General features: G+C 38.0%; 2 protein-coding genes across 2 annotated transcripts; both read right to left on the bottom strand.

Moving 5' to 3' along the window:
* Positions 1-85: 85 nt before the first annotated feature.
* On the bottom strand, positions 86-15,371 carry mbtps1 (membrane-bound transcription factor peptidase, site 1). Its single transcript, XM_077711625.1, has 23 exons — positions 15,219-15,371; positions 12,355-12,916; positions 11,324-11,587; positions 10,395-10,610; positions 10,206-10,316; positions 9,964-10,073; positions 9,751-9,867; positions 8,714-8,781; positions 8,436-8,538; positions 7,643-7,794; positions 6,550-6,711; positions 5,685-5,829; positions 5,375-5,563; positions 5,070-5,242; positions 4,823-4,938; positions 3,463-3,619; positions 2,806-2,930; positions 2,626-2,703; positions 2,408-2,548; positions 2,204-2,335; positions 1,958-2,084; positions 1,669-1,799; positions 86-710 (listed from the first exon to the last, which is right to left on the bottom strand). The coding sequence occupies exons 2-23, from the start codon at positions 12,536-12,538 to the stop codon at positions 514-516; spliced, it is 3,198 nt and encodes a 1,065-aa protein (XP_077567751.1). The 5' UTR covers positions 12,539-12,916; positions 15,219-15,371; the 3' UTR covers positions 86-513.
* Positions 15,372-16,338: 967 nt separating this feature from the next.
* On the bottom strand, positions 16,339-24,577 carry pskh1 (protein serine kinase H1). Its single transcript, XM_077710824.1, has 4 exons — positions 24,260-24,577; positions 22,909-23,505; positions 21,213-22,121; positions 16,339-19,267 (listed from the first exon to the last, which is right to left on the bottom strand). The coding sequence occupies exons 2-4, from the start codon at positions 22,975-22,977 to the stop codon at positions 18,950-18,952; spliced, it is 1,296 nt and encodes a 431-aa protein (XP_077566950.1). The 5' UTR covers positions 22,978-23,505; positions 24,260-24,577; the 3' UTR covers positions 16,339-18,949.
* Positions 24,578-24,822: the final 245 nt, after the last annotated feature.

The raw sequence follows: 24,822 nt of genomic DNA, 5'->3' as shown, positions 1-24,822 counted from the left end.
TGGTCGTGGAACGTTCTTATCATGAGGGTCCGCCCAGTATGCATACCATAATTTTGGGGGGCTTGGGGGATTGTATTGTGGTGTGTACATGTCTATACATGTACTGTATTATGAGGTAAAACAAATTTAATAAATATAAAAAGTAAAAAAAACATTTCAATTTGCTCAAACAATTTGGAGCAGAAGGGCAGGACAGGTAAAAAATAAAACTTAAAAAAAAGGGGAAAAAAAGAAAAAAGGCTGTTTGGAAGAGAACCCAACTTGTGTGTTACAAGTGAGTATATGACACAAGAAAAGCACAAGTGTAGCTTGAAAGGAGAATTGGCACAGAAAGTTTGCCACATTCAAGACATTTGTTTTACATAAATGATAATAGAAGGTCCATTTGTCTGTCACTTGTCTTTCCCAGGAAGCCATTTGGCTTCAATTGTCCACACAATCAAAGTTAATGTGCTTAAGAAATGTACACATTATGGAGGCGCACCCAGTTGCCTTACCACATGTCCAACTTGGTCAGACAGTGGGGTTTTTCCCAGTTGTTGTCTGCTGCAAGTATGTAGGGCGTTTGATGCGTGGTTTCCTGCGCTTGGGTTTGTTCTTGGCCTTTGTCAGCTGGACCACAAAAAAGGACAAAACCACCATCGCCCCCAAGAAAGCAAATACTGGGATGGTCTGCCCCACTTCTTGGTTGTAACGACCAGGCATTATTCCTATGGACGCAGGAGTTCACAAGAGGCATTTTCAGATAGCATTAACAAAAGAACATAGACATATTTCATCCTGTATTTGATCATGCAAGTCATAGTTATAGACATTTTTTGTATCTTGGCATAAGAAGATATGTAATAAATAAAGCAACATTTTGCAGAGGCAAAAGATACAGTTACCGTAATTTTCAGACAAGCCATGACCGATATTTGGAAGTGAGTCACACTCTGTACTGTAATTCTAATATTTGCCGCCACCCATGATGCAGCAGTAAAGAAATTCCGCCTGCATTAAGTTTATTTTGTTATCGTTCATCCAGTATTTTATTATTATTTGACCTCGTAGCTCCCTCGTGATGAAAACAGCACTTTTGCTGGTTAAAATTTCATCTCCTGTTTTAGCATTGTTTAATTTTCCCATTTAAAATGTAACTTAATATGATTTTGTCCTTCAAGCTACCATACGAGTCCCACAATTTGACTGTTGCTGCTCATTTTTTGGTGCTTTTAGTCATGTGGTTGATCGTTTTTGATGGTTGTTAGTCACTAAGGATTTAGAGTGGCACACAGTGATTTCAAATAATTATAACATAAAAGCATGTATCTTCTTATCTTGAAATGTATACGAGGTCACGAGTGATCACTTACTTACGGGTTTGAATAAAATAATGAAAGCGTGGAAACCTGCCAAAAGTTAGATTTGTAATTAACTTGCCATGTTATTTTTTGTTCCTTTGAGACGTTGGCTTTTATCACAAAGCGGGTTATCGATAGATTTTTTTAACAAAGTAGCATTTTTATTTAATTTCACTCGACCGACTGGCACTTCATGATGAGTTTGTGCTGCATTGAATAGGGTGTGTCTAAACATCTGGCCAGTACTTAATATTTGTACAAAATAGATGATTCAGACCGCTGAAAAGACAGTTATCCAATAAGAGTAAGAGAGAAGATTCTTTACCTCCAGGTATGTCCCAGGCCCCGCTCTCCCCTGGGGATAAAGGTCGGACCTGGGGTCGGTAAGGCCTCACATTTGGCAGTGCCACCTTGTCTAAATCCACTGAGAGAAGCTTCTGTTGCTTCCACAGATTACTAGAAACAAAGAGATGGGCACACAAAAAGGAGGTTTAAAATTGTTTTTACATGTTTTTAAATAAATGCGCAATACAAGTACTACTCACTTTTTACCATATACTCATAATACACAATGAGGAATTCTGTTTAATTTTACTGGGTCTATTCAAACTGACCTGGGTGCCGTCTCATTGAGAGGCTGTGGTTTAGCCCAAGAGAGATGAGGACAAGCTGGTAGTGGTCGGGGCTTTGGGTCACCAAGATGAGCCTCCAGAACTTTTGAATAGCGATAAAGGTGATTACCTGTTGAAAAAAAAAAGGTTTTAAATATCAACAATCCTTATAATTTGTTGTCACAATTACTACAATAAAAACACAACAAGAAACAAAGGAAACTGATAATATTTTTCCCCCATACTTACCCTCTAATCTCTGTGGCAGTAGGCGATCCGTCCCTGTGGGAGGTGCCATTCTACTCGCAGAGTGGCTTAGGCTGGGAGGTGTAATACTGTAGGATGTGTACTGAAGTAGAGCATCCAATAGCCAGAAACAGTCTGAGAGAATAACACATTTTTATTATATAAATTAGAAAAATGACTATAATTTAAGAGGCAAAATAAAGTTACCTTTTTGTCTGTGGCTGTCATCTATGCAGTTTGAGTCACCGTACAGAGCAATACGCCCACCCACTTCAGAGGGAGTTTGGTACAGTCCAAGGATGGGAACCCTTTCCACCACTGCGGTCTCCTGCTTTAACACCTCGAGACCTGAATTAAAAAAAAATTAAAAAACGCATTCATGTTGGAAGTTCGTGAAGAAGAGGTGCACAAGCAAACGAAGGTACCTTGGTCTTTTAGTTTCTTGGCGATTACTATTCCATCTTCTGGGAAACGAGCTATGCTGCAGCCTGAGGCATAGTACACTACAAAGAGAGAGACACTTTCAGCTTTCTATTTTAAATCTCCAGGTTAACAAAGAAGAACTTGTAAGTGAAGCTAGAAATAGAAATGTGAGGATTGATTACTGTCATGATCTGCCAGAGTGAAGTCGCCCTCATACAGTCCATCACTGAATGCCATCCCCCACACGGAGATCAGGTCATTAAGCGCAGGTACATTAGCGCCACCTGTGTCTGGCATCCACCATTGCCTGCAAGTGGAAAAAAAAGACAAGAAATTGGCATTCAGCAAAGTACCGTCCGTCTTTTTAATTGACAAAATGCACTAAAAACATTTTGATGTGAGCTCAACAAAAGACTACAGCATTATTTCTTATCTAAAAAAAGATCATTTAATTGACAAAAACATAAAAAATACTTAAAATGGCCAAACACTTCATTCTCAAGCCCCTGATTAGGTACATGCTATTCAATAAATAACCCTAACCCTATTTTTTACTGTATGTAAGGGTAATCCCTTCATTGCCGAAGAGATTTGAAGAGAATGTAAATGGTGCATTAGGGAGAGGCAAGTAAATCTCAGGATTTAAGAATGCAGTATTTGTATTTATTGAAAAGTTTAAATTTGAGCACAGCTAATCTGTGTAGTGAATACTGCTTAATGAGGAAAGTGTGTCAAATTGCGGCTTACAGTAAGCACTAAACTGTTGAAAGAAACCATTTATATTCATTGTAACATTAAATGAGAGTTAAGGACAGCAGTACAAACAAAGTTGACAATACCTGGTGTTTTCATCATAGAATTTGACCTTCCTCATGACAGAAGTGTTGTACCAATCACTGAAGATAATAAGTGAAAGCCCATTTTCAATGTCTCTTCTCAGCTTGGTGATCTCTTCAGGGAAATACTCCTCCTCGCTGTCCACCATCAGCAATGTGCCTGGTCAAAAAGTCAATGGGTCTTTTACTTTATTTCTCTTGACACCAAATAAACATTGTTTTTTCCGCCTTATTTTTTTTTTATTAGGACTCAGCATGAATTGGCAACCATTTCCATGGAAATTTTGAAAAAAGGTATTTCATCTTAGTCCCTTTTTGCCAAAAAAATAGCAAATATTTAACACATCAACCAATTAACTACCAAATAAGTCACCAAAAAGTCTATTGTAAAATAATGTTTCTGTTATGTCAATAATAAATGCTTGCACAATGTATAAATGGGAACACCAATCAATGCAGTTGACTTCGCATTTGAATTTTATATGCACTCCTTTCTTTTCACATGGAAAGCAAAATCAAACTGATTCTGTACTTGTACTCAGTTACTTAAGTATTTTGCAAGAAAATAAATATACATGAAAAGTATATATTATAAATATATAAAATTATGTCTGGCTTATTCTAGTGCTCAAAAGGAAAGTTGAAATTATTTTTTTTTAAATAACCTTTGAACGTAATACATTTTTAAGTCAAGCTATGTGCAAATACAAGAAAGGAAAAAAAACCTTTGGAAGTTGTTTATCACCTGATCAACAGTTTAAAACCACAGCCTATTAAAAAAAAAAGATAAAATAAAATAAAAAATAAATCTGCTCAAATTTCTCATTTTCTTTTAGGCATTCACACAGTAATGTCTTCCATCGCCCACCCATGCCCGCAATGAAGTCGGGGGGTTAGTTTCTCTTTAATGAGTCATATTGAGAATTTTTTTGTTATGGCTTGCAGTTTTTTTCGTCATTGTTTTGTTTTGATCGATGGTTTTTAAATTTTGATTAGCTGATAAACATCTTATTCAGTTTACTTGTTTTCAATACATTTGTTTTTCAAAGTGCCTTTTGTCCAACTTCCCATTTTACTTCTACTTAAAAACGGATTTAGATCTGAGATCTGGTCTCAACATTTTGATCAGGCCTGTATCTACATATTTTGTACCATTTGTTTCACCGTGGAATTAAAGGTGGAACCACCTTTAAAAATACATCTAGAACTCTTTCTTTTTGTTCTTCAATTTCAAAATCCTGGCATTTAGATGAGGTTGTGGAGACCTTTTTTTTTCTATAATGGGTACAATGTTAATCTATATCCCTACCTTGATGGCGCTTGTAATGTTAAGCAACATGGGAAACGAATGTCAAACTCTTACCATATTGGCTGGCATCAAAGCAGGTGATAGGGGCGCCCAACACTTCAACAAAGTACCCCATGCTTCTTAGGTGCTGGTACATGTCCCGAAAGTTTGTGTGTATATGATCACCATTCCTAGAAACAGAATTCATAGGAAACAAAAAGGATTTTACATAGTTGTTTGAAATTGATATGTAATTTTCTGAAATCGAAAATTGCAAGAGTGAGAGACATTAAACCCTTTTTACATTCATAACAACACATACCAGTCAAGTGGATCATTTTTCATGCGCAGGTTATCACGTGGAAAGTAGCCAGGTGGGTAACGCAGGTTGTGATACTGGTCCCATAACACCCTTTTACTACGTGGAGGAGTAGGCACAATCTTCACCTTAATGGGTAGTTTCACTGTAGACGTCAGTTCGCCCTCCGACTCCGACTAATAAGTGTAATGGATAGAAATGGTTGAAATCATACAATGCAGTTAGTTTTACCGTTTATACAAATGATCCTGATGACAAAAGATGTCATTTCAAATACAAAAATAAGAAGTAATGCATTTCTGACTCACATCATTCTCTGCTGGTGATGCAACCGTCACCATTATATGACCTTGGGCAATACCTTCCCACGATGCGGCTTTCTTGGCTACAGATATGGAGACGGCGAGGTAGCCAGCCCATGGCCATAACACCGGTGAATATGAGACAGCAACATCAATATGGTCACCATTCTGAGGAAGGTAGGGCTGCCAAATAGGCTGAAGAGAAGATGAACAGATTTAAAAATATCATGAAGCAAAGTCAGGTTATGTATAAAATGAAGTTAATTAGAAGATGAAATTGGCAACACAAAAATTAGATTGAAAATCATGTGCTCACCTTGTCTACAATCCGTCCAGTGACACCCATGCCGTTTAGAATGGTTACATTAACAATGGTGGGCATTCCGCCATAGTAGATGGGCTGAGAGCAGTAAGGCCACATGTATGGACACTCAGTCAGGTCAATGTAGCTCGGTGACAAGCTATTAGAAAAAGAGCATTTTTTAATCAAGTTTTTTTGTACTTTCCTCTTATGTTAGAAAAGCACTACAAAATTAAAGTAGCAGGTATATAGCAGTATAAACCCTGAGTAGGCAACAGCAACAAATTAATTAGTTTTGTGCTTTGAAGCCCCCCACCAGCCTCTTTACTGCCTGCTGCAGCTGATCAGGTGATAGGACTACTGAGGGACTGTGCCGATCAGTTTGAAAGAGTGAGTCTGCATATTTAACGTCAGTCTCAGTCTACAGAAGGTCCCCACCTTGTGGACTTTGTGTGGCTCCAGTTTTTTTACCTAGGTTTACAAGGTCTTATGTGTCTGTCTTGCTACTGGAACAAAGGAAATTTCCCAAATACAGGATAAAATTTAGTTCTAATTTAATAATTCAAATGTAATTATGGTAAATGTGTGAGTTAGCATGACGGTCACACATACAATAGTGTAGAGTTTAAACTTGCATTATGCATCCTAACTGTGTATCATCTTAAACTACAAAATAAGCACAAGAAGGATAAGACAGGTTTTGCTGAGCCACATTTCTTCACGAATTGTTTATCGATTGCTGTTTAAAAAATGTCTTTTTCAAGGGATGACTAAAGTCCTTGTCTCATAAATGTTTACATTTTAAAGGGGGAAACCAGGAAAAAGCACTTTTTTTTGTCACGTAGAAACATATTTCCGGTCTTTGAAGTTGTTCACACACCTGGCCTGTGGTCTGTAACTGTTGAGGATCTGGTATGCTCTAATTAAGTCCAGCTTCCCATGGCCCTGCTCAAACATGTTGACGCCTGGAAGCCTGCGAGCAGAGGCGATCAGAGCCTGCTTCATGGAGGCTGGGTTCACTAGCTCTCGATTCAATACAGTGCTGGAGGACAAAAGACAGGTTGGGTTACCCATGACCTATTTGGTCTTAGAATCCATACTATGACATGGCAGGGCCTGGGGTCATGTGCTCCACAATGAGTTAAGCAGTACATTCTAGACTTTGTTTGACAAAACAGCAGATTGAGAAATAAATGGGGGCAAATACAATAATTGATTTATAAAATTCACACATGCTGTAAACACAAACATTGCTGGGTGCAATTATTGACAGCATCATAGAGAACCTTCTGTCCGTGCATTTAATCCAATCTATATTGTCAAATTAGAAATTCACGTCATTACTCCAACCACCCTGATTGAACCCAAAATTATTCATTATCATTGATTTGGTTATAATCATGTCTTTTTAGTTTTATGAAGTTTCTGTTATTTTGATAATCAGGTTTTGTCTTTGGGTATAAATATCCATAATACAATGTGTAAACCTACTGCTTATATATCAATAAATACAATTTTCTAGTGAAATGTGCGGTCTATAGTCAGGTACCATATTGTCAGGTACCCCATTGTCCATAATTTATAGTACAAGGCTTCAGTGAATACATGTCATTGGAAAAAAAATATGTATATATTAGACCCAGTACTGCAATGTCCACTGATCAGGATTGCACACAATGGCAACACATCTGAACTAATTTAAATGCTTAATGACTCTGCATTATTTGTTGTAATTTAGTAATAATAATCACTTAACTTTAATAGCATTACCCAATGACTATTAACTGATGCACAGATTTCATTGTCCCTTACTCAAACTTTGATGTCAATGGTAAAAAAAATTCTAAAACAGAAATCGCTGTTGGAACAGAACATTCCAAAGATAATGCACACAAACCCTGTCTAAGTGAAAAGAGAACAAAACAAATACAAAAACGAGAGAAACACTTGGCTGGCAGAATTCTGATCTTCACCTGGCTAGAAGTGTGACAGCTCCAGCCACCACAGGAGAGGCGACGCTAGTGCCAGACAGAGACCGGCATCCTTCTTTCATTCCAGAACCCCGAACACCAGAACCATAGGTGACAATATCTGGCTTTACTCTGCCATAGCCGCCAGGTAGCTCCTGCACAGAGACATGAGTCAGATACAAGAGACAAGACTGTGAGACTTGCTACTTCGAGTTCAAACGGATGACTCAGAAACGACAAAAACGAATTCTTCTGCAATCATGTATTTAAACGTAAAAGCTCTATTTCAATTGCCAACTCTCCTGTACACTATCAGCCTTATATCTGTATATTTTCGTGCCAATGCTATCTATTTTAAACAAGCTAAAAAATCTAGTTGAAGGGTCTGCTCATACAGGAATACCAGCAAAGAAGATTTTTCCTAGCAGAGGGCCATTGAAAGTGACAACTTGCTGGTTGAAAGGAGCATTTTTAACATTCCCAAGCAAGGAAAGGTCTAAGTTATGACAGTTAGCAGGAGGGCAGCTATAGTGCAAATTAAAGCGTTTGATTTATACCTATGTGGACAGCTTGTATTGAACACTTTGGATTGTAATATGTTAAACCAATAAACCAATTCACTTGTTATTTTTGAAAGGGTCATTGGCTAAGATACAGTAAATTTAAAACTAATTCATAACTACAATGTACCGATCCATTCGCATCTTTTACAGAAAACCAGATTATCCGGTCCACATTGTTTTTTGTTCCACATTAAGTATACCATACAAAAGTGACAGTGATTTTAGAGCCTCACCCAAGTAGTCATGCCTCGCGATGAAAACCTTGCAATGTTGTCTTCAAAGTCTATCCCTCCGACTCCAATTACATCCATCTGGTCTGCTGGATTGTTTAGAGTTCTAAGAAAGAGATACTTATGTTATTTGCAAGATACAAGAAGCTACTGACAGCAACCATTACTTATTATCCCTGTTACAGGTCCCTGACCGCAGGTCTGATTACAATGTGTTTTAAAATCCAGAATAGCTGTGTTAACTGAGGCATATTTTCTTGAAAACAGACTCTCATACCCACCCATACAGAGGTCCATCATTGCCAATTGCAGAGACCATAATCACTCTGTTAGCAGTGAGCTCCCACACCTGTCAACAAAAGAACAGGAAAAACAAGTTAGAGACACAGTAAACTATTACATTTTAGGTCTACAATATGGATCAGGAAACAAGGGGCCATATGCTTTAAAGGCATTCATAATTAAATAGATCCCTAATTGTATGCAAGCACATGGCCTTTTGGCTCTCCATGTGACTTTTTTTGTCCAAACTTTTCCTTCATTCAACAATAAAAATAAAAATGTATTTTCTTAAATTACCATGCCTGTCATTAATTCATTCAAGGCCACACTAGCAGGCTGAGATATCGATAATGAATTGTAAGCTTGCAAAAAGCTAAGTGTTATCTAAATGCTGGAAGAAAATAGCTTTAATCATACACCCTTCTTTTCAATAAATGCCACAAACTTTCCAGTACATCATTATCTTCTGTTCAAAATAGAATTTTTGTGCATCAGATACCAGAGCCAATGTTCAGCGAGTTATTTTTTTTTTAATGCTAAATAAGTCCTATGACTTCAAAATAAGATTTAAATTAGGTAGATAACAGGGCATGTCAATTTCCTAGATATACTAGTCAGCAAGAAATACTACAGTTGAGTGTTTTATGAATATTTATATACTAAAGTATCTTAACAATAATCTACTATTTGATTAATAACCATGACTCCTAAATATTCTGAAATTCTTTACAAATATCTGCACTAACTTTTAATAGCATTTGGGCAAACGTTAAATCAACCAACTTCAGTTCAACATTTCTAAATGTAGTGTCTCCAAATAATTGCCACTGGTGGATGCTTTACCTGGGTGTGGTGACGATAGAATTTTAATTGTAAAGGATTATATTGGCCCCTTACTAACAGAGCTCTTTGTTAACCCAATTTCAATACAGACATGGATACATTACAGTGGCATAAAAAAGTGGGGCATGCCAAAAGGTGCCAAACTCTAAATGTATTCAACTAAAACACCTTGAGAAACTCAAGCGTGTCTGACCTTATCAACAAAAGGGTGATCCATAAAGTCAGGGCCCCCAATGCTGAGGTTGAGAACATCAACCTTTTTCAAAATGGCATAGTTGAAGGCATCCAGAAACCATGACGTATAAGACACCTGGATGGAAAAATTAAAAACAAAGAAATCACACACAACCATTTGCACCAACTGGTTTGGCACAAGTTAAAAAGAGGTGTTTAATTTCAAGTGTACCTGGTTATTTGTAAATACTCTGAAAATGTGCAGCTCTGAGTCAGGAGCAAAGCCCTGACACTCTCTCATACTGGCAATTACTCCGGCTACAAATGTGCCATGACCCAAACCTGGAAAAATAAAGATGCCCCCCACCACACACACACCTCATTATACTGATAAACTTACATTGACAGTCAGGAGAAAACATAGCAGAATATGTCTTCATTGTGTACAATAGTCTAATATTTTGCACTACACACCATCGTCGAGTGTTTTTTCATTGGTCCAGTTGGTCCTTTCCTTGACATTTTTAAAATGTGGATGTTTTTCACTCAAGCCGGTATCAAACACTGCTACCTTAACGCCAGAACCTGCATATATCAACACATGCAGACATCAAATACAGTTTTAGTATCTTCAATTGTTGATCTTAAGTTTTCCAGGCTTACCCGTGTATCCCATCTGCCAGAGCACATCTGCCTGAAGGATCTGGGCAACATGGCGAGGGATGGCTCGCAGCAAGCGCCGACTGGAGTGGCGCCCAGTTGAATGCCAAAAACCTGAGCCCAGTGACAGACTGGTTCTCCGAAAGGGCCGAGATGATTGCCATGACTGCCATTTTTGCATCCTTTGGGGAGTGTCACAGGGTGCCACTGTTTCTGGCGCTGAGGGCACACATTTCAACAATCAGACAAGGATTTAGTCACCTGGTTAAAAAAAAATTAATAACCAGTAGAAAATATACAGACAATATATTTTCAACCTTCATTACAGTAGTGTATTCATGCAATTCATCTCTTCAAAAATGTAAGTAGTGCTGAGATTCACATTATATATATATGTATAATATTATAATTGAAACTATTCTGCTGATGTATTATGTCCAAAATTTGGTTGATACACTACATTTATTTTCAATTCAATAATGAATTGAATCTTTATTTAAAATAAAATAGTATAATAAGCCAGGTTTTTGGGCACACCAAACACACTGACGTTTATTTTGTCAAATGCCAGGCCCAGGACGTACCCCGCTGTTCAGGCAAGCACAACCATACAAACTCACCTTCTCCTACTGTGGGTGAGCAAACACAGACATTCTCTGTCCCATCTCCCATCCCCCAAAATACACATATTTAGACACAAACTCACATTCACCACCCAAAAATCAACAAACCCAGACCCCCTGTGCCAAGTTCCATTTTACCACGTACTAAAAAAAAAAACGCATGCCGATTTAATGAAATGAATGTGTAGATGTATGCTTGTATGTAGATTTTTTTTTTTACTACAGTATTATAAAGCATTTTTTCCAATCTGTTCACAAATATTTTTTTGCCCTTTTCATAATAGCACAGTAGTGTTTACCCAGACTTACAGGAAACATATTTGAGTGAACGGAACACTTTCCGTTGTGGAGTGACTCTTTTAATGTAGGGGTGGTCTTCTAATGTCATAAAGCTACTAGGTGAAGCTTGTCGAATGTGGACCAGCTCAAAGTCACTGGGGAAGTCAGAAGCTGGATTCTCCCTGGGAACAATGTGCCACTCTAGCGTTCCATCCTTTGCATTTTGTAGGGCACTGCTTATGTACAGGCGGCGAGCTTTGGCTGAGAAATATCCCGTGAATGCAACAATGTACTCTGAAATCAAAGATCAGAAAAGTATTTTAAACCACAGTTATAAGAAAATATTAAGTATTACAGTCATCAATTCACATTCACAAAATGTTCTAGGAACCACATCTGCTTGCACATCAAATTGTGTTGCCTCAATGGGTCATTTCATGTTAGTTCACCCAACCATCTGTGATTTTGATAAAACAGTAAAAAAAGTATAAAGTACAAAATAAAGTAAAAAGGAATGTATAAAGAAATATTAAAATGTAATTTAAAAAAAGATAGAGGGGCTGTAAAACACAAAAAACAAATAAGAGTGGACAGAGCTGCTGCCACTGGCTTCTGTGAGAAATTCAAATGGATGACCAGAAAAAAATATTTACAGTGTTCCCTCAGTTATCGCGGTTAATGGGGACCGGGACCACCCGCGATAAGTGAATTTCCGCGAAGTAGGGATTCCCCTTCAAAAATGCTTAATTTGAATTTAATTCAATTTATTTATTAATTTTTATTTTTATTTTATTTTACCCCCCACTGTATACAGTACACCATATATAATACGGGTAGAAAGTGAAATTCATGTTATAACAAAAAAAAAAGTAAAATATGTTGTTTTAATGTAATATTTGTATTTTTCCCCGAAAAAAATCCGCGAAGCTCTGAGTTCGCAGTAGCTGAACCGCGAAGTAGCGAGGGAACACTGTATTATTATTTTAGTCAGAATTTGCTTCAAAATTTCCCTGTCCAAGGTGTAATAATAAAACATAAGTATAATATATATTTTTTCTTACCATGTTCTACAACCTGAGAGGAGAACTCTAATTTGAGAGTCAGTTGGGAGCAATTAGATTTGGGCGAGTCCAACTTAGGGCTTCGACCAGGGTCAGCTTTTCCTGATGGCTGCATCCCTACCACCGGCAAAAAGCCGGTAAGCAGGCCCACAAGCATGAAGAGCAACAATGGTAGGAGCTTCATTTTGTGCTGGGGAATTGCACAAATTCTGTATTTTGTGTATCCCTATGAAACACTATTCAAGTATTAATATTTAACTCTAGGCAGTTAAAACTTCTATCAGGATAACGGGAATGGAATCACGTATCAAGTCCAGAGCTCCAAAAGTGAGTCCATAATAAAAATGATCTAAGCAGCTAGAAAAATTTCTTTCTGCGTTTTCTCTCCATGGTGGTAGGCAGAGGTGGAGTTCAGTGATACCGCCAGAGTAGGAACATATGTGCCATCCTGACTAAGGGGTTTAAAATTTTTCCAGAAAGTTGAGAGGAAAACAGCAGGATAACAGGAGAAGTGATGGATGAAGAGTTTGTATCTATCAATGTTGTCCTCTTTCATTTACACCTAAAAAGAAATGGGAAATAAAAATCAGCCAAATGCAGCAGTGAAGAACTCACATTCCAGAGAAAAGTTTTTAGCTAAAAGTCAGCAAAAACAGAACTTTAACAGATGGTCAATCACTGAGGCAATGTCCACACATAGTACGACTTTTTAAACATTTTTTAAGTATTTTGCACCCTCGTCAAGAAAAAAAAAGTGTCCACACCACCATTGGCAGGACTTTTTTTGTTGTTGTTGCATATTTCACCAGCATACCAAACCATTTAACCTTGAGTTTTGTGTAAAGCATGCTACCCCAAAGTCTGTAGTCATACATTGTAATATATCAAGAGAAAAAATGGCGGGATTAAAGGCAGAATATGACGAAGAATAAATCCATATTGTAATATTACAAGATTTGAATCCTAACGCTACAAAATTAATGTCGCTTTTGTGCAGTTTTTTTTTTATGAAATGTGGCATCAACCATTAACGGCCATCATCATTTCCAATCATGACAACTTTTTTCTAACCTGCTATCAGCACTATGAATCAATTGGTCTCTATTTGCACAAAATATGTTCATATTTGTATGACGTGGCAGCCGACCAGGTAAGTGATTAGTGTGTCGGCCTTAAGGTTGTGGGGTCAAGGTTTTGATCGCAGGTTGGTCCTCATTGTGTGGAGTTTGCATGTTCTCCCCAGCCTTACGTGGGTTTTCTCCGGGTCCCTTGCAGCATTCACAAAAAATGCAGAGTAGCCTGGTTGAATACTATCCCTTTAGGTATGAGTGTGAATGGTTGTATGTCTACTTGTGCCCTGTGATTGGCTGGCCAATAGTTTAAGGTGTCCCCCGCCTCTGGCCTGAAGTCAGCTGGGATAGGCTCCAGCACCCCCTGCCACCCTTGTAAGGATAAGCAGTTGAGATAATGAATGAATTAATTTGTATGACGTGTTATTCAAAAATGCATTTTGTAAAACTTTTAGAGTATGTTTAGATTTACTGCTGGATGCAAATTGCTGAGTGTTTAGTTATTTTCTTTCTTCCATCTTCCATACCGTGCATCCTTGTAAGGGTTGCGGGGGTTGATGGAGCCTAACCCAGCTGTCTTTGGGCGAAAGGCAGACTACACCCCAGACTGGTCACCAGTTAGCCATAGAGCACATGTATAAACAGAATACCTCTCGCCATCGAGAATCAGTCTACCTTTGCTGTGTCTGTGTGCACTTTCATCAGGTCTAGATTTAGATAACTAAAGTAGATGTACGATATGAGATAAAATGTGTACTGCTTTAGACACAACATGGCTGTTTTGCCACTTTTATTTATTTAGGTAGTTTTAACATGGTAGCAGTCTGAGCCTTGAAAAATACATTCATTTTTTGTTGTTGTAATTCCTCCAGGCTTATAACAAATGTATATATCTGTGAGTTCCATCTTAAATGATCTCAATAGAAAATCACTACATTATCAGTCTTTATTTTGAATAACTGGATCATCATATACCAAATGAACCTGTTGGCAGTTACAATAAATGGATTGCTCAATCACTAGTTCCTGCTTGGTGAAGGATGTATGCTTAGATAACAATAGTATAGGGCTGTAAAAATAGGACTGTAGTTTCACATTGCTGTGAAAACTAGGCTAAGGATCACGTGTCAACAACCAAACCACAATGGTGGCCCTAAACCTCAAACTAACTACTACTTAGGAAGAGCAAGAGTGACCCCCACCCTAAAGTAGTACTACTAAAGGCAAAACATTTATTGGTACAGCAGATTTAATAGATATATACTTTTAGAAAAATTTGGACAAAAGGGTTAAAGGTAGCCAAAGTGATAAGGGTTTACTGATTAAGTGTATAGGAAACATCAGCATGACTTTCTGTGATTTTCCTATTAAACTAACCTTAGTTTTTTTTGTTTTTGTTTTTATATCAAAATCAAACACACGCAATGTGAATTACAGGTGTTGTCATTCGCTTTCACTGCTGCTTGAAAATGTTTTGGGCCAAACTAGAAACATAAACAAAAACAAATCTGATGGTAAAAAAGGGAAAACTGGCTCGTTGGTGTAAACATTGCGACCATCTGCAGATGCATTAGTTTATCATGCAATCAAGACATAGTTTATCGTCACCGATGTAAAATAACACCAAACATGACCAAGGCAGGACGTGTTTTAAATAGTTTTATATCTGCAGAAGAGTGTTATCGTGTATATTTTCGAAGCAGGATTCTATCACATGTATAGCAGCCATATATGCTAGCTAGCTTCTCTTTCGGGAAACCTTGTATTTAATGTGATGGTTCTCAGATTACTTACCGAGACAACACCGATCCCGTTTGTCATTAGGGGTTGATTGTTTGGGTTCCTTATACCGATGCACAGTTGCCGTCAAGGTTCCGTGTTTGGCTTTGCCTGGACAAAAGCTAACAGGAGCAGCAAACTCATTACCAAGAGCCGCAGACCACTGACGTCTCGTCATGATTGGATGCCAGATCACCGACATTTTCCGCTTTAAAACTTGGTTCATTGCCTTTCCTTAACATTTCCGAGAGGAATTATTATAATTTGTAGTTTTTTATCTATAAAATCTAGGCTTCTATTATCATCTTGCATGGCTATATTAAGGGCATTCTGTTCAACGTGTGGAATGTGTATCGGTATATATTGGGTGGGTGTTTTATTTTGAATTTGATATGGCAACCCATACACCTCCAGTGGTTTTCATCAAACGTGTTTTCCACATCCAGGCAGTTTTTTCACCAATTATTGTATGGGTACATCGTACAATTATTTTTTCCATATGTAGTAACGATCAAGAACACTGAAAGGGTACAAATCTGTTTACCTACTCACATTCATACCGCCAGGAGCGGGAATCGAACCTTTGCCTGTTCGTACTGAAGTCAGGCGGGTGAATCGCTACCAAAATGTTCTGTCTTGATGATCAAATACTTTTATAGTCTCATTTGAAAGTAGGCAGTACACATGGTGGAAAAAATGAAGACTAAATGTATTAAAGTACTTATTTCGAAAGAATGGGTAATTAATAGCAACTGTATGTGAAATCAGCCGTCTTTACACATGCAAAACATTGCCGCGTACAGGTAATATAGCGTTACTGCTGTAACCCAGTAATCACTTGAATATCGCGGTTTACCAGTTAATGTACACTAGACATGGCCGCGATAATCGAAAAATCGCGAAGTAGGGTCACCCCAATTAAAATGTTTTTTTTTTCTTCAGTTCTGTGTCCTAGTAGCAAGAGTTGCTTCCACTTATGAGTTTCAACATGGAATTTAATTTGTACGAACTTTAAGAAAACAAAAACAAATAATAGCAGAAAAAATCACAAAGTAGTAGTCAATTCGTAATAAGTGCATTTGAATTGGCCCCTTAATTTGGAAACAAATGATTTAAAAAGAATGAAAAACACAAGTCAATATTCTATTTTTTTATTGGCACATACGACCCATTGTTTGAGACAAGAAAAAAACACGAGAATTGACATGTTATCCCTTAATTTTACATTGTATCGAATATTTTTGGATAACTGTTTTCAACTTCATTTAAGACATTTATATAAAACACTCGCATGTAATTTTGTACATGAAAGTACTGTTGTGCTGACATTCTCCAAAACAAATTTATGTAATTATTCACTGAAACAGCAAATGTGTTCTCATATGTTCAGTTCAGATAAACACTTAACAGTATTTAAAGTTTTAAATTGTTATATTTTATGAGAAATCAATCATGCACAACCATAAAGACACATTTTGTTAGGGAGTTCCTCTATGATAATAAGAGGCAGTATCTGCTACTAAGTGAGGCACCAAACAGCTGCTTATGAATCAATTGTGTGTATTGATGTGTCTCTTTTAGCCTGAATTACTGAGCTGCATAAAAGAGACAAAATAAAAACACTTATTTCACATGATAGCACAACCTTGTGTGTATAAACTGCATACAACAGCAACAAAATCCATGTGCCAGAAAATGAAGAGAACCATCATTTACAGAAACAATGAGATCAGCTAAAATGGCTCAGCTAAGTTTCCAGTACAGGCAATTTTTTTTTTTAAAGATCTAATTCTCTGTAGATCACAGCAACATTTTCATTTAATAGAATGTAGCAAATTGGGGGAAAACATACCAAGCATGTAGACAAATCAATTGACTTTTTCCATGAAGTGCTTCACAAAAATAAACACAAATTAAGAGCATAAAACTACTCATTTGGGACTAAACATATCCAAACAATAAAGTAATGAAAAATTCAAGAAATGTTCTCAAACTAAATTGTCTAGGTACACGTCCATTTCAAAGCAATGTGACTAAACTATCCCTCAAATTACAACATATTACAGAATATCATTTTCTATTTGCTTCAATCCAGTAGCTAAATTGTAACAATACGTGGGGATGTGAAACGCTGCATGGTATCCCTATACCTCATGGTGCTTTTGAAAGGGTGAAATACACTACACATCAAAGATGGAAGGAATTGCAGAAGTCCAGGCAAACAAAGATACTGTAACGTCAATCGTTTTGATTGGTAGTCTATTTATTTACAGTATCAGGCCATTAACATGTTTTAAACCCAATAAATAGTCTTTTTACATCATATTGGGTTTTACCTGGATCTCTTTCCAAGTGCTTTTCAATGATTATCGATATTTTCTGATCTTGGTTTATGTCTAACTACAGATAATGTCATTGGATAGAGTTTATATCCTATTCTAGATTTTGTTAGAAGGGTTTGCTATAAGTAAGGCATTTCAGTATGAGTGCAAAACCAACAAAAGAAAAAGTACTACTATTCCCTCCATTGATGAAACATACACAAAGGGTTGCATAGTTAAAAATGGTAGCAATTACATTTAGGATTAAAGTGGCATTCAGTTCCAAATATTTTTCATTTTTTAGTGGTGCGTATTTCACTGGATTTTTGGATTATCTTGCACGAGCCACCAGGAAAGAGTGCATTAATGTTCCCTTGTTGGGTAAATATTTGAAACTAAGAGACAGCATGACACTTTAGGACATGATTTAGGAGCAGCTGTCACAATATTTTTTCAACTTGGAGCCTTAAAAATAGGAAGATCATCATGGCATTACAAATAAAACTTAGTCATCAAATTAATGGGAATACAATCAGTCACTTTTGACTAGAATCTAAAAGATTACAAAATGACAAATGGCAAAATGAAGTCTTCTTTCAAGACCCATTTCATCATTGTCTTATAAGAGTTTGTTTTGAAATAAGATGGTTCAATTTTAGGATTACCAGGGACAACTTGTTGGTTTTGACTCGACACTTCTGCGACAAAAAAGGAATGAAGATAAATGGGCCCATAACTAAGATTCAAAAGCCATTGTAACAGGAAAAAAAGCAATTTTAACTGTGAATCTAACTACTTTCTTCAAAAGAACTCTTGTGGAGTTTGAAATGAAAATTCACCATCTTTTGGCAAATAATAAAGTAAGTTCCTAAAGAGATCAAGACAATATAAGGTAAGACTTAAGACAACTTTTCATATCGACCTCAAGGTTGTGTGGATCTTGCTGCAATTCTCAAAAGGCCATTTTGCAAGATGAATAGTACATAAATTCACAGCAATTATCATAAATCATGAGGGTGTGACGGAATGTTTAGGCTCCTCTTAAGCAAACTTCATTACCCAAACCTCTGTTTAACAGATCCTCATGCAAGGTCATTATTCCAGTGACCAAATGAATGAAGACTGTTCACAATAATAAATAAATATGTCAGACATATGAAATGAATGAAAAAACAAGTGCCCCATCCCATTACAGAAAAGGACGGACAGAGATGACGATGATATCGTAAAACAACAGAACAAAATGCAATGCAGAGTTTGTCCTTCAAAGTTCAGGGATGATCATTTTTGATTTATCACATAGTTTTGCTGCCAGCAGGTGCGTCCTCAAAGTTTATTGGTTGCCCCAACCCATCAGGTTCCTTTGTGAGTTACATTCTGGGGACAGGAATAACTAACTATTCAGTCTCCCCAAGAATGTATGATTCAGCCATTGTACTGCTGCTGATAGCGTCGGTTTAACTCGCGCAGCTCCTTTTCCCGAACGCGGCGAGCTTTGTTGGATTTGGTTGAACGATTGGAGTGCATGGACTGCTGCGACTTAGTGCTGTGGCAGCGAGATGACGCCCGCTTCAGCAGGTTCTGAGATATACAGCGTTGAAGGTTCTTCATGGAGGAGGCAGCAGCCATGCTGACAATCCAGGGGTGCTTGAGAGCCTGGCCGGCCGTTAGCCGTGCACTAGGATCCACTGTTAGAATCCGGTCTACAAAATCTTTGGCAAGGTTGGACACGCTGGGCCATGGCTGAGGAAACATAACAAATTATATTACCTTAAATGAAACTTGGGGGGTTGGTTTAATAAGTCATCATCTCAAGCAAGTTCGGTTGGAGCTTGATTCAGTTCCCTGAAGAAGCTTTTTTACTATTTGAGACTGAGATTTAAAACTTTCCTGCGGCAATAGTGTTGTGGTCGGCCATATAGCCACCAATCAGAAAATGTGTTCATATCAACCTGTTTTATAAGTACCCAGTAGAGGTAAAAAGTTTAAATTGAAAATAAAATGGACTAAATTGAAGTATTTATTAAGCATAGATCATGACCAACATCACTACACCCTGGGTAATTTTAAATGTTAAATTAATGGGATTGTGAGTAAATGCCTCAATTTGTATTTATTGTAGCGAGTAAAAAATATCTGATTATACAGTAATACCTCAACCCAAGAATGACTCTTGGTACGAAAGTTTCAGGTTATGATTTTTTTTTTACATACAAATGAGTGACTCAATATACGAAAAAGATCCAAGTTACGAAATCCCCCAAAAAGTACATGCATTTCCTTATCCATTATTTTATTTTGAATTCCTCTTATTAAGCAATTAATACATGTACATATTTTCACAGACATATGGCACACGTAAAAGTCTAAAATGTACTACAAAGTGTATGGCTTTTGGCCCTGCTAGAACGTGCATTTGCCGCCATCTGGCCTACAAACACGGATATAGCGACCACAGAGGGAGATATTTCAGCAGGGCGGGGCACATTTTCATATGCTTTATTTATTTTAAGACATTAATAAATTATCTTATCATCTTATAATTTTCAAATTATTATTTACAAAATTGGGACAGTTTGACCAATTATAAAGGGTTTAGTTGGGAGTTGTGTGAGGACCGTGTGACCAATTAGAGAATTTACATATAAAGTATACCTCTACTTACAATACTTTCAAGTTACAAAAAACCTTGGAACCAATTAATTTCTTAAGTAGACGTATGACTGTATTTTACACCATTTACATTTAATTATTAATGTTTAATGTTAACATATCTTCACATGGATAACATAATTAATTAAAAATAAATGTAAGTAAATATCTATTCTAGACAAGCATATATATTTTATGAGGGAACAAAATGACTGGTTTATGATCTGTACAAAAAAAATGCAAAAAAAGAAAGAATTTCACACAAATAGTCAAACTGTGAAGCTTGCCTTGAAAATATTTTGACTCAATATTAATCTACAACTAAAGTCTATTCTTTTCTGTTTTTGTATGCTTACAACTATTGTTCCATCACCACATTTTGTCACACACTGGACTGTATTTTCGTGGCGTAAAATGCAACACGATTATTTCTGCGCTAGTGACATCCATTCTGTGCGTGTTTAGGAAAGTGGCCAAGGAACACTCACACAGACACGGGTAATTATGGAAAAACATCATTAATAAATGCCCATTTCGTGTTGCGGATTGCCCTGGTCAAATCCATGTGATCTTCCCCATGCATCTACTGTACTTACCCATGTAAATCTCAAGCCAATCTTACACTGAGCAAACCTCTTTCTCCTCCCATCAAATCTGTGCCTCCCTCTTTCCAAAGGTGAAGCTTAGGCCCAACCATAAAATGACTAAAACCTGGTGAAAAACACCACTTCACCTGGCAAGTTGGCATGTTGGTCTATATCAGGGGTCTCAAACCAATTCCGCAAAAGGCCGCAGTGGGTATCTTATCTTTGTTCCAACCGATCCAGTGCCGACAGTTTAACCAATGGTGTCTTCTAAAAAAAATAGGAGCACTTGACTGCAATCAACTGAACACACTTGCAAAATGTGTCCTCTTGTTTTGTTTGAATGAAAACCTGAACCCACTGCGGCCCTTTAAGGACCTGTTTAAGACCCCTGGTCTATATTATGACTCTGTGTTCTGATTGTTAATGAGTGTGGTTTGGTGACTCCTTACCTCTCCAGAGAAGCTGTATTTCCCCTTGAGAATCTGCCTGTAGAGCTTCATACGGTTGTCATGCTCAAAGGGCATGGTTCCACTCAGCAGGATGTAGGATATCACTCCTAATGCCCACATGTCGACGGCATTCGTGTAGGGTTTCCTCACCAGGATCTCAGGGGCAATGTACTCAGGGGTGCCGCAGGTGGTCTTCATTAGACACTCGTCTCCCTTTTTTCTGCTGTTGGCTAAACCAAAGTCAGTGATGATGATCTTGGAGTCCGCACCAGGGTGGTAGTACAGCAGGTTTTCTGGCTTCAGGTCTCGGTGCGTGATACCCAAAGTGTGAAGATACTTGACGCCATCCAGCACCATCTGCAGCACCCGGGTGGCGTCTCGCTCTGTAAAGGAGCCGCGGGCAATGATGCGGTCGAACAGCTCTCCCCCAGTGGCCAATTCCATCACCATGTAAACGCGCTCAGCCGTTTCAAAGACCTCCATTAGTTGGATGATATTAGTATGACGAACCCGTCGAAGAACACACAGCTCCGACTCACACACTTCCATTCCCTCCCTGTACCGAGTCTCGATCATTTTTATGGCGTAAGGCTGCCGAGTGCTCTTGTGCTCCACGCGGACAACCCGGCTAAAGCTCCCCCGACCTATTAAAGCTTTAACGTCGTATTTGGCCGTGACTCGCGGGTCAAACTTGGCTCGATATTTGGCCGCCTTTTTCCGTTGAGGGTCTGGCACCTCAGATGGGCTTTTAGGGTGTTGAGTAGAGGCGACAGGAGTGGAAGCTTGTGCTTGAGTGAAAGATGGGGTGGTGGAGCCTCCCTTGTCAACCACCCCTCCACCGGCCTTGCTAACCGTACCATCTCCTCGAATGAAGTGCTTATAGATGTCGGTTTGAGGGGGAGGATCCACCTGTGAAAGAAGAAAGAAATATAAATATAAGAAACAGCACAAGGTAAAACATACTACCGCATTATCTGGATTATAAATCACACTTTTCTTTCTTAGTTCAGCTGGGCCTGTGGCTAATACTAAAGCGTGACCTGCGATATATGTATTTTTTCTTTTTGACTACCAACAGCATGTTGTGTTGTTGTTGTTGTTGTTTTTTATAGGCTATAGTTATGTAGAAAAACTATTAGTTTGCAATAGGCCTATTTAGCTAGTTGTTCTCCATTTGACTAGTGTTACTTTAGCATATATTTTTTCTTGGTTTCTTATATAATAAAATGTTCACCAAAAAAATGCAACTTAGAGGCCAGTGCATCTTGTTTATTGTTTTTTCCTCTTTGTTGGATATACGTTGACTGCTGCGACTAATATTCCGAAAATATAAGTACAATGGAGATAAGGGGGGAAATAATCTCAACAATGGAGGATACTTCATATGGATCTTGATTAGCAGCAGAGAAGCGAGCAAATTGGGACTTGTACACATCTAGCAGGGTGTTTTGCAAAAGGAATGTTTTCAACTTTTTTGTCCGGTCATCTCCACGCAAACGCACATTTAGGCAATAAAAAATTAAGATTTTTAAAAAATTTGACCAAAGTAAAGATTTGCCAATTCTGCTTTTGATACATTGTCATGTATACATAAAATGGCTGGATTTTTCTGGGGATGTAACAAATTGATTTTCCTCATCAGCCTAATCAAGGGTCAAGTAAGTGGAATGGGGGAAAGAGAAATAATTTTACGTACCTTTTTGACCAGGTCCAACTGAACATCCCCTGGAGGCTCAGGGAGGACCTTGCTGTTCCTGCACCCCATCACATAACTCGGGGACTCAGCCAAGCTAGCCACGCTGGCCAACAGGAACCCTGCCTCATCACCGCAACACCCGACTCGATGTCCTCAGAGGGTTCATGAATGGAGCTGGAGTCCCGGTCAACTGATATCAGCGGACACTGATCTTGAACGCATTAGTTCCATCCACTAATCCAAAACGTCCAGGATTTCATGGCATCAATATCACAGTCTTGTTGAATGCGTTTTCCCTTAAATTAAAACCTTGTCCTTTACGTCACAATGAGTTGGTCTTAAAGATTTATCTGCTGTCAGTCATTGTACATGAATGCAGCTTGGGATGTGAAACCTATGTCAGCAATTTCATATAGTGAGCTCTTATTGTCATATTGTATTGGTTAGGGTGTTTGTACTTGGCTTGATTCACAAAAATCCAGGAAAAAGGTTAAGAAAAGTCCTTCATTAAATTGCATATTAATTATGTTACTCCACTAGAAGAGCTCTGTATCTATATCTTCATGAGGCAAAGCTGGAGAAGTGAAGATGGACGCTCTGAAACGTAGAACATAACACAGTTATCTTACATTATACATTGCTATAACCTTGATGACATGCAACGTAATTTAAAATAAAAAAATCAAATCACTGAAAACTGCTTTAAAATTTTATTTGCTGTGTATTATTATTATTTTTTAAAGTGACTGGCCTCATAGCTCTGGAGTCCTGGGTTCAAATCCAGGTAGTCTACCTGTGTGGAGTTTGCATGTTCTCCCCGGGCCTGCTTGGGTTTTCTCCGGGTACTCCGGTTAGCTCCCATATTCCAAAGACATGCATGGTAGGCTGATTGGGCATTCTAAATTGCCCCTAGGTATGAGTGTGAACATGAATGGTTGTTTGCCCTGTGGTTGGCTGGCCACCAATTCAGAGTGTCCCCCGCCTCTGGCCCGAAGTTAGCTGGGATAGGCTCCAGCACCCCCCGCGACCATAGTGAGGATAAAGCCGTTCAGAAAATGAGATGAGATAACAATTGTCACCACTCTAGGAAATGACATACATCATTGATCCTCTGAAATATAAACTTATTGTGTGAATTCTTGGAGACTACAACTTTTCCCAATATTTTGATGCATAATTTTGGGAGAATAAAAGTTTGTTTTAACTGGGCTTCCAGGCCTCCTGATGTTCAACTTTAACACTGACATGCATTTAAAAAAATCACTATTTTTGACAGACATGAAAAAAGTTGAGTATAGGCATCCGTGTCAGAAGTTTGACATCAGAAACAAGCAATAAGTTGAATTCTCACCTTATTCGTGTGAAATAGCGATGGCAAAACCAAGCATGCTAAATAGCCTGCTAGCGGCAGGGCAGGACTCCCAAGTTTGCCAAATCCAGCCTCACCCCACTATCACTCAGCTGGCCTCTCCATTTTCAACTAACTCCAAGATGGAAGCGTCATCTCCCTTAAATCGTGGTAGAACGAGGATAAGTTTCAATTCTGCGTCTAGCAGCGTCGTTTGGGCTCCTTGTGAAGTTTTAAGTTATCATTAGTCTTTACAAACTTTCATCGTCGGATGTTTTTCTAGTCGGTGTTTGTCGAGAAGGACCACCTTCACCCGAGACAAAATAAAAATAAATGCACTCACTCACTTTTCCGCTCAATATTTTCAAAATAAAGCATTTTAGGGTAGTGTTGATTTGGGAACGGCTGAGGCGTATGGAGTATTTTTCTAAACAGTAAAAACACGCGTTTTACGTCAAACAAATAACTAGAATAAAAATAAATACAATTTTATTAAATGACACATACTCTAGAAAAGTAAATAAAACAAATCTTTTTATATTAGAAGGCCTAAGTTCTTATCAATC

The sequence above is a fragment of the Stigmatopora nigra genome, chromosome 2 (genome assembly GCF_051989575.1).
Source record: "Stigmatopora nigra isolate UIUO_SnigA chromosome 2, RoL_Snig_1.1, whole genome shotgun sequence".
NCBI classification, from domain to species: Eukaryota; Metazoa; Chordata; class Actinopteri; order Syngnathiformes; family Syngnathidae; genus Stigmatopora; species Stigmatopora nigra.
Note: the sequence above shows the minus strand (reverse complement) of the source record. Positions and strands in the feature narration are given on the sequence as shown.

Coding starts and splice junctions, on each gene's coding strand:
- mbtps1 (XM_077711625.1), bottom strand. CDS start 12,538: ATGAAGCTCCTACCATTGTTGCTCTTCATGCTTGTGGGCCTGCTTACC. Junction 9,868..9,963: donor GAGTATTTACAAATAACCAG/GTACACTTGAAA, acceptor TTTTCCATCCAG/GTGTCTTATACGTCATGGTT. Junction 8,539..8,713: donor AATGATGGACCTCTGTATGG/GTGGGTATGAGA, acceptor TCTCTTTCTTAG/AACTCTAAACAATCCAGCAG.
- pskh1 (XM_077710824.1), bottom strand. CDS start 22,977: ATGGGGTGCAGGAACAGCAAGGTCCTCCCTGAGCCTCCAGGGGATGTT. Junction 22,122..22,908: donor AGTTGGACCTGGTCAAAAAG/GTACGTAAAATT, acceptor CTTCTTTCACAG/GTGGATCCTCCCCCTCAAAC. Junction 19,268..21,212: donor AATACAGCTTCTCTGGAGAG/GTAAGGAGTCAC, acceptor ATGTTTCCTCAG/CCATGGCCCAGCGTGTCCAA.